This window comes from Ananas comosus, linkage group 7 (assembly GCF_001540865.1).
Source record: "Ananas comosus cultivar F153 linkage group 7, ASM154086v1, whole genome shotgun sequence".
Taxonomy (NCBI): Eukaryota; Viridiplantae; Streptophyta; class Magnoliopsida; order Poales; family Bromeliaceae; genus Ananas; species Ananas comosus.
In genome coordinates, this window is record NC_033627.1 from 4,625,135 (window position 1) to 4,635,231 (window position 10,097).

The 10,097-nt window shown below is 35.4% G+C and overlaps 2 protein-coding genes and 1 long non-coding RNA gene across 3 annotated transcripts; all 3 read left to right on the plus strand.

Annotated features, from left to right (window-relative positions):
* Positions 440–6,374, plus strand: LOC109712279. Its single transcript, XM_020235752.1, has 3 exons — positions 440–1,083; positions 4,124–4,192; positions 6,117–6,374. The coding sequence occupies exons 1-2, from the start codon at positions 568–570 to the stop codon at positions 4,142–4,144; spliced, it is 537 nt and encodes a 178-aa protein (XP_020091341.1). The 5' UTR covers positions 440–567; the 3' UTR covers positions 4,145–4,192; positions 6,117–6,374.
* On the plus strand, positions 7,401–7,761 carry LOC109712779 (kinesin-like protein KIN-13B). Its single transcript, XM_020236532.1, has 2 exons — positions 7,401–7,490; positions 7,570–7,761. Exons 1-2 carry the CDS (start codon positions 7,410–7,412, stop codon positions 7,759–7,761), a joined length of 273 nt encoding a protein of 90 aa, XP_020092121.1. The 5' UTR covers positions 7,401–7,409.
* On the plus strand, positions 8,808–9,729 carry LOC109713142. The gene is made up of 3 exons (XR_002217047.1): positions 8,808–9,188; positions 9,260–9,392; positions 9,468–9,729. It is a non-coding gene; the product is annotated as an uncharacterized LOC109713142 (long non-coding RNA).

The following is a 10,097-nucleotide window of genomic DNA, read 5'->3' on the forward strand; positions in this document are numbered from 1 at the left end:
AAAACAACCAAATTACCCTTACTTATTCATCAAAAAAAAATTATAGTATATTTCTATTATTTTTTTTTAAAAAATTGATATTAATTATAATAAACAAATGAATCGTGACAAAATTCTAATGGAGAAGATCTAAATGAAAAAAAAAACCATCAGTCTTTAGTGCAAGTGGTAAAAAATTTAATAGTTTAAAAAAAATAAACGAAACAAGGAGCACACTAACTTTTTCTCTAAAAAAAAAACATATAGAGTTTTTCTTGGAGTTGATAGGATTATTTACAAAATAAATATTTTTAAGTTGCCTAAAGCAAAAGGACCCGGTTGGAAGGTCCGTTTCCGAATTTCCTATTGTTGAGGGGGTCTCTATACATTTTTACCAATTAATTAACTAATTAAAAAATCTCACATAATAATAATAAATAAAAATCCCACAGTTTCCTTGCACTTTCCCCCGTAAACGGCCTGTTTCTTCTTCCTCTCTCTCTCTCTCTCTCCTCTCTCTCTCTCCAAAAAAAAGAAAAATAAAACAAGAAAAAGAAAAAACCCTCATCTTCTCCAACAACAACTACAATGCCCTCCTCCTCTTCCTCCTCTCTCCCCTTCCTCGTCCTCCTCCTCCTCCTCTCCGCCGCCGCCTCCGCGCCGGCGGCGGCGGCGGCGCCGCCCCCGTCGAATGGGTCGACGGTGTACGACCTCCTGCCGGAGTTCGGGCTTCCGCCGGGGCTCCTCCCCGACAGCGTCACGTCCTTCTCGCTCGCCTCGGACGGGAGCTTCGTCGTCGACCTCGCCGGGCCCTGCTACGTGGACTTCGAGTACCTGGTCTACTACGAGCCCCGCGTCACCGGCGTGGTCAAGTACGGGGGGATCGGGAGCTTGAAGGGGATCCAGGTGCGGCGCTTCCTCATCTGGTTCGACGTCGATGCCATCAAGGTCGACCTCCCCCCCTCCGACTACATCTACTTCGAGGTCGGCTGGATCACCAGGAAGCTCCGCGTCGACCAGTTCGAGACCGTCCACTCCTGCCGCTCCAATCGCTCCCTCCTCCTCCTCGACCGAGCCATCGCCGCCGCCGCGGAGTGGATTAGGGTATGAATCGAATCCCCCTCTCCCTTTTTAGTTTGTATCGATTTTGCTAATTTTCTTTCGTTACAAAAATTTATGGATACTCACTCTACGCAGGACATTTGAAGTAGAAACCTGCAACTGCGAAATTTTTTTTGCACGTAATAACTTTTGTTTGGTTTTATTTGTGTTATTTCTTTCTAGATTATCACTCTGTTTCGATGGAGAAAAGGAAAAAGAAAAGAAAAGAAAATTAGGAGAGAAAAAGAAATTAAAGAGAAGTTAAGATTAAGTTATCTTATCTTTTCTTTTTCTTTTTTTGAACTCTTCATCCAAACAATTAGAGAGAAAATTGCTTGTTTTCTTTTTTTTTCCTCTTTATTTTCTTGTGTTTTTTCCCCTCTCCTATTCTCTCCATCCAAACAAAGCATTAGTTATGGGATTGCTAAAACTGACAACTCAGTTTTCTAAAAGAAATCATGGTCATAGCAATTTATATTTAGCAAAATCGTTGTCAAATGCAATGAAAATTAATTTAGTTGATGAAAATAATGTAGGTCAAAAGAAACATAAGATGAGGGTGTCTATCAAAACAAGGAAAAAAAAGGTCTTGGTGGAAATGGCCGATAGTTGGGGGCTTCCTGTGCACTTTTGCCTTTTTGTTCATGTTGGTTTGTTGGTTGCTAGGTTGGATCTAGTTTTGTGGTCCAATGTTGGCATGTTACAGTTGGTTTTTTTTTTTTTTCTTTTTTCTTATAGGCATTTCCATTGAATAACCTACAAAATAGATATTTTGCATTTAATGATGACCCTCTTTAGGTTATATGTTATATTTGNCCCCCCCCCCTCCCTTTTGGCTGGAGAAAGGAAAACTTCATAATAGTTTCTCCGGAGTGTGACCAGTTAGTTGTGTTTGTTTTATGATCAGAGGATTTTCAATACACTGTAAGTGGCATGCGAAAAGTAGGTGATGACTATAAAGGTTTGTCTATTGCACTTCATGTTTGGAATATACAAAATTTAGTAGATTGGATGTTTTCAAAAAGATTGAGGATGAACATTTTGCACATGATTGGAGTTAAACCATATTTTGCAATTTGGTTTGAGTGATAGGACAGATGTGAAGGCAAATCATAGGGAAATAGGGGCATTTTTTTTTTACCCCAAAAAAGCTTTGCAAGATCGGCTTGTAAGAGGATGGTAAGAGTTTTTAAGGACCCTGTAGTATTGGGTTTTGGTTATATATATTTGAGGGCTTGAGGATGTGAAGGATTTACGGCTCCCAATTAAGAAAATGGGGATTTAGACAGCATTTTTAGGTTTTCTTTGTAGTATTTTGTTGATTGCATTCTTTTGCCATATTGCTTATTTTCGCAAAAAATTTGGAGTTATGGAAGGTGCAAAAGCCTGCCTTTTACTTCTCTTGACGAGCCAAATGAGTTTAGTTTGAAAAAAGAAATTATAATCCGTACGTTTTTCTGCTAATCTTCCTTCTATGAAGGACATATACTTCATTTGAGCTGTTGTGTCCAGATTGGAATCATTGGATACATATTGGATGTTGATACTCGTCCGTTACATACATGATACGTGTCAAATAGTAAATAAGAGTATTCATTATTTCTTAACAACTAGAGAAGTTCTTTGGACACTCGAGGGATATCTGTGGGATACAGCCAGGTTGATTTTTTGTGTCTAATATGGGAGGAAACCATTCTTAAATGGCCCAGATTCAAAATGTTTTTATATAAGCTATCTCAATTATGCATTTGGATGACACTTGCGTCATGAATTCATGGGTGATAGAACTCAAGGTTAATGTTGGTCTGATAATGAAAATCAGTGTATACACGTGTCTTAAGCATTTTTCATATCTTCTTTTTTTCTTTTGTTCCTTTCCGAGAATCTCATTTTTCTAAATTTGTGATTATTAGAATGACAGCTTCTTCTGATGTATGAGTCCATGACTTATATCTATCGGAGTCATACATGTATTTAAAGGCTATAAACATATTATTTTGCTATTACACTGTGCAGAATATATATTATAGGAAGCAATTGATCTCTTCATTTTGTTCGCACAGATAATTTGAACCTCTAGGATATGTCTTTTCATTCTACTTCGTTCTGATATATAACGTCTTTACTCTCTTGCTATTCATATTCTGTCAGTTACATAGGATTCGGACATATTAATGTATTAATGTATCATTATATTGTCTATTTCATCTTTAGTTCATTTACATGCTAATGCTAAAACTACTGAATACATCTGTCATAACAATTTGTATGCATTGCGGGAAACATTGGTTACATAGGATTCGGACAGATAGATGAAGTAACTAGTGGAGGCCAATTAACCCTTAAAAGAAGGGGAGAAAACCATCTATAGTCTAGTGATCTCAACTTTCATCCTTGATAGGTGTTCTGATCTAATATTATGAGTTATTGAAGCATTGAAATTGCATATGAGGCTGTAGTTACATAGTATTAATGCATAAATAAGTGGAATATTAAATAACAAGTGTGTATCTTTATAAAATAGTGTGTTTCTTTCCTGTCAAACTTACTGTTTATAGCTGTGTTTTCTGCATAAATGATGTGGCATGCTAAGCAAGTAGTGTGTGTCACAATAAAATATTTTACCATACTAAACATATTAGTGGCAATGTTAAGAAAAACCTCTGAGCTTAACAATGTCATAGCCTTCAATGTTGGTGGGCAATGCAATTAGGTTATCTGCCTAACTCTTTGACGGCAACCTATGATAACATTGCCCAGCAACAGGGCTAGCAATGTTCGGCAGAAGATAATCAGCAGAAGCAATTATCTTTTCTGCCATCACAGGGATTGTAGAGTAGCTTGTTTACTAGTGACTCATGTACATTTTATGTTTTAATTAGTTTCATCGGTGCCCTGCTAAATTTATTCCCGCTGTTCACCAAATTATATGGCTAATAGAAATATTGCATCATTTCTGCAATTTTTTTTTCTGAGAATTATATTTGTCCTGTTTTGTGCTCTACGAATGTCCAATCAATATGAATCTTTTTGTCCATTCCAGAGCATTTTCACTCAATTTTAGTGAATGGAGAAGTCTAGAAGATATGCATATGTGGATACCCGGCAAAAGGTAACTTAGTTGTACTCTGTGCTGTTTTACATTAGCAACCTCTTGAAATCGCAATGATTTAACTTTCTTTTTTCAGATAACTTTTCTTCTGTTACTGATCTGTCAAGAAGTATCAGACTTCAAAACAAGCTTAAAAGAAGTACCATTTAGTTCTGTTAATGATAAGGGCAGTGATTAGGTATTGAGTTGTACAAAACATTATATGGGTTCTTAGTAGGGGTGGAAACGAGCCGAGCTCGAGCGAGCTTATCTCGGCTCAAATTCGGCTTGAAATTAATTTCGAGCCTAAATTTAAGCTCAAGCTTGGATTGAAATTAATTCGAGCCGAGCTCGAGCGAGCCTAATTTCAAGTCGAGCGAGCTCGAGCCCTAAACGAGCCGCTTGAAATTCTCAACATTATACGATCAATAGTTTAATTTGTATAGAACATTATCTATAATTTGCTACAAAAATATGTCTAATAATTCAAAGTACAAAATAATTATATGAAATATAGTATTATAATATGAAAAAAAATAATTTATGAGTTGAATATCTAATTTTTTCAGTCTCTCATGTCTTTTCTTCCGCCTTCAATCTCTATATTATTCATTTTTATTTATGCAGTCAAAAATAAATAAATTATATAGATAAATATTGGATTAAACTATCCAATCATATATAACTAAAATTAAAATTTTATATGAATAAAAATTTTTTACTTTAAAAATATTTTGTATATTTTTTCAAACATACAATTAATAGTAAGGTAGACAACGGCGGGCATATGATGTTACTTGGTAACTTAGAGGGCTTCCGGCTTGGCCACTTAGGGTGAGAGACAGAAAAAGAGAAAGAGAGAAACATATTGAAAATTTAAAGCTCTGAAAGAAATAAAGAAAGAAAAGAAAAAATATATAAATTTAGTAAAATTTTGCTCTTTTATTTGTCTATATTGGGTTTGTTTTTATGGACCAACAATATTGGCCCAATTTTAACTAAACTCAGATTATTCACTCAGCCTATATATAATTAAAATATATTATATTTATATATTTTTTAATATATATATATATATATATATAGTGTAGAACTACTATGCTATCGAAAATATAGAGGATTTGATGTTTTTGAAATTTTGACCCTTTGATTAAAAATTATATGGTTGGGATGATTGCGGTCTCCCTTAGGATTAAATAATACTCTTAGGATTGAGTGGTCTCTACAAGGTAATAATAATATTAATCAAAAGATAAGAAACGATTAAAGGGATTGATCTAAGAATCAAAAAATCGAAAGCACCATATCTCTATACTTTCGATAGTATAGTAGCTCTCTCTCTCTCTCTCTATATATATATATATATATATATTCGAGCTTTTCGAGCTTTTCGAGCCTAATTCGAACGAGCCGAGTAATACTCAAGCTCGGCTTGAAATGAATTTCGAGCCTTTTTTTTTGTTCAAGCTTGGCTCATTTAATTTCGAGTCGAGCTCGAGCGAGCCAAATATCGAGTTGAACGCGAGCCGGCTCGCTCATTTGCCAGCCCTAGTTCTTAGCACTTGGTGTAGGCATCGAATAATAAGCACGTAAGTTGACTTATTATTGATGATTTTAATCAAATATAAATAGGATTAGCATATGGCATATTTATGTATGATTAGCTACTCACACACTTGAATATCAAATTTTATATATATTGGGGTAGTTATTTATTTCTGTTATTTAGCAAGCTTTCACTTGTGATGTCAAATTATCCTACGTTATATCTAAACATGTCATCAGGAGTTCTATATTTTCTTTTATACTTCCTAGTTCTTCTATGTGTTTTTATTTTGTTATCACAGATTTTAATATTTTGTTATATCAGTATATCACTATAATAATTTTTTTCTAACTTAATATGGCGCACTAATGCATTTTTTTCTTTTTGTCGACTATGCAGTTTCCAAATCCTTGTTAGAACGATATGCATGCTGGTAACCGAATAGACGGAGCTAAAAAACCAGTCGATGAGATACGGCAAGTATTTTAGAGCAATGTACAATGTATCCTTTGTAGTTTCTTTACTAGATTACTAGCCATTGTTGTTGTAATATCTCGATACACTGATACGCATCAAGTATTATTACCACGCAAACGATCTTATGGAACTGTTTGAACTGTTACCATCAATTTTATTGTTGAACGAGTTATTTCATCACGGAGTTCCTCATGACAAGCGGATGACTAAGTTCAATACTAGTATATAGTGTTGGTAATTTGGGCTAAAATATTTTGTCACATGTTATACGAGTGAACTTGTTGGTTTACATGCTTAAGATGCATGATATTTGTAGTTTTCTCTGTAGGATCTAAACTAATGCTGTTGAACGTGTATATATGGGGACCCTATACTTATAGTGTCTTTTGCTTTTATATATAGGAAGATCATTGTCGACTCTTTTTTTTTTTTTTTTTCGAGTCTTAAATAGGCATATATGTTTGGAATTAGGCTACTATATTACTATATTATTAATAGTACCAAACGATTGGTCCTATAAGGTTTTCGGCCCTTGGATGAATAGATGTGTGGTTAGAATGATAGTGATTTTCTAGGGTTGAGTGGGTAGTTGGTTTGAATAGTATGATCTAACAGGTGAAAATGGTTAAAAGAGTAGATCTAATGGCGAAAAACTCGATAGCATCAAGCGCTTGGTACTATCGGTAGTATATACTAGCCGGACTCTGTATGTTTGATATTGAAATAAACTACGTTGTATTCTTTCTTGATTTTCTGGTTTGATTGCAGTCTACTAGCTCGATTTTAGTCTATTGCAAGTTCCCCATAATTGTGGGCGTGTTTGGATGTATGAATAGTCTGTCAAGTGTGCCGTTTTGATTTATTTAGAAAACTGGTAGTATTTGGCTTATGAAGAGTATGATTAAATGTCTGGAATAACAATATTATATTCAGCCTCTGAATCACTCTCCTGTAATAAGATAGATCATCTGTTCGGTAGAAGAGCATACATGGAATTGAAATCAAATTCTTTAGTTTCTAATCATGAAAATAAATTTTTATAGCAAATAAGTTATCACTGAATAAGTTGTTTTGATATCCAAACAAAGTAAAGTAATTTATTTTATTCTGAGAAAACAATCCATATATATATATATATATATATATATATATATATATATATATATATTATGTGCGTGTGTAAAAGCTTGTTTTTTTTGTAATAACCTTTCTTCAATGATACACTTTCAGGAAGAAGAAGAGCTGGTGACTGCTCACCGAAAGCAAGTGGAGGAGACTCTAGATATCATAAGAGAGGTAATAATGCCTTGGATCACATGACCTTTTTTGGTCGGCAAAGAAAGTCATAATTTTCTCTGTTCCTTTGTACTTTCAGGAGATGAACCTTTTGGTCGAAGCAGATCAACCTGGCAACCAATTAGATGACTACATCTCAAGATTGAGTGCGATACTTTCGCAGAAAGCCGCTGGAATCGTGAACTTGCAGGCTCGGCTGGCACAGTTTCAGAGGCGTCTAAACGAGCATAACGTTCTTCTCTCATCTCCTNTCTTTTTTTTTTTGTATTGATTTTGTCTTTCAAAGAAAAATTTGGGTCCAACTGACATTAAAGACTGTAATATTATACTTTACCAAGTAGTTGAAAGATGTGCCTGGTGAATTAAAAAATGGTCACTTCTTTGACTTCATTATATATTCATTTCTTTCTTTTTTTAGAATATTTTTTTTTGGGGCAATTTCATAAATACCCCTCCCAAAGTCTAAAATATCATATATGCCCCTATAATGTTTAAAATATCATATCTGCCCTTGCAAACAAAAAAAATTATCACCCATGCCCCTACTATTAGTTGTGTTAGTTTTACTATAGTTATTAAAGGGTTAAAGATGGATTAATTTTTAAAATGACCTATTTGCCCTTAACTATGTCTTAAGTAAAAAATGTATGGAGACCCCTCAACTATATGACGTTTTGAACTACTCCCTCAATTTTTATTCTTTTAGTTGACAACTCATTAACTTTTAGTTTTCTAAAAAATTAACTAATTTTAGTGTATGAAAAATGAGAATTTTATCAAGTTTTTTTTTTTGATGATTATACCAAATCTAGTAGCTCTATTTAAATTTTAGCAAATAAATAACTATGTATAAAAATTTAAATAAAAATAAAAGTTGAGGATTTTTCCTATCTTTATTTAATCTTGTAAGCTTAAAAATTTTTTTAACCAAAATTATTCTCAATAATTTTATCTGCATTAAATACATTAAAAAACTAAAATATAATATATTTTAGCCTATGAACAAAACTCTCTTTTTTTCAATCGACAAAAAAAAATGCATGCATATAGTTATTTGATATATTTTTGATTAAATAGGAAAAAAAATTAAATCTATCATTTATTTCAAAACTACTATTACTGATTAGGAATGTGTATTGATATAGGTATGCAATTTTATCTGAACTCAATTTTGAATGCGGTGAACTTAATCAATACCGAATAGTTTTAGTTAGAATTACAAAAAAAAAAAAAAAAGGAAATCCCATTATATTCAAACTCAGCTATGATTTTGGTCTATATCCAAACCAAACCTGAACCGAAACCCAAAGCCGGAAAACAAAACCAAAATTGTAGTATACTAGTATCCCTACACTTAGTATATATATATAAGTGTGTGTGTGAGGGTACGTGTGTGTGTGTGTGTGAGTGCACATGTGTGAGTATGTGTAATGCCATGTGGCATCACCTCCCCCCCCTCTTTTATGCATGCAGGGAAGAGAGAGAGAGGAGTTTATCTCCTCTCTTCTCTCCTTTTCTCTTTCGTTCGGCCGTACCAAGGAAGCACGCGAGGGACGCCGCCGCGGAGCCGATTTCGCCGTCGACGTCGCACCGCAGAGCCGTTCGAACCTACGGTTGCTGCCGTTGCATCGTGAGGAGGCCGGGCGAGCGTGGATCTTCGCCGTTCTTGACGTCGCGCCAGTGCTAGTCGCCGTCGAGGTGGGTGTTCCATAGAATTGCTTCCTAATTTCCAAGCTTGTTCAATTTCGAGCTAGTTGCTGTCCCTGCAGATTTCCAGCGTCGACCGTTGGCGTTTCGGCTCGTACTCGACGTAGGAGCGTCGGATTTCGACGAGGCTTGATTCGCTGGATTCAGGACTTCGAGAGGAATCCACGAAGCCCTTACTTGCCAGATTTCGTTGAGGTTAGATTGGTCGAATCCGTGCTGTACCTGACTGTTGCGAATTTTGGGACTGAAACGGTGATTTGTGCTTTGTAGAGCGTGGTGTTAGCTCGACTCCCGGATTTGGAGGGTGTAGATCGACCAGCAGGTGGTGCTGCAGCTGTGAGGGTGTACCGCTGCCAGGGGATTAGCATTTTAGGTGGGTTACATCGGTTTTACTCCTAAGTATTATTAGTCAACATGTATAAATCGTGATTTCTACAATAGTTTAGCTCAAATTCATGGATTATTATTAGAATGCAAAATCTGAATTTGCGAGCATATTTTATTAAGTAATTAGATTATACATGTTGGACTTGGAAATTGAATTAGGAGAAAACTTGCGATTTGGACCTGTCACCAGTTTTAACTACCTGATTTAGCTCTAGGAGCCGTCAGAAAATTGTACTGTCTCAGTTTCTTCGAGACGAGTACTCCAGGTAGTTTAGAATGTATTTACACTCGTGCTGGTTCGCCGAGTGGATTTTTACAGGGTCGTTCAGGTTGTTCCGGACTGTTGGGTGCCGTATCTCATATTTGGCGGTCAGACGGGTGCCGAGGCAAGTTACATGTTGGTTTTTAGGCCAGTTTGAGTCGAACTTACGATTGATTTGTATAGTTGGAGATCTGATTGAGCTCAGACAGAGATACGCTGCATTACTCGTTGGTAATGCGCACGAGTGCCAC

Coding starts and splice junctions, on each gene's coding strand:
- LOC109712279 (XM_020235752.1), top strand. CDS start 568: ATGCCCTCCTCCTCTTCCTCCTCTCTCCCCTTCCTCGTCCTCCTCCTC. Junction 1,084..4,123: donor CCGCCGCGGAGTGGATTAGG/GTATGAATCGAA, acceptor TGTCCATTCCAG/AGCATTTTCACTCAATTTTA.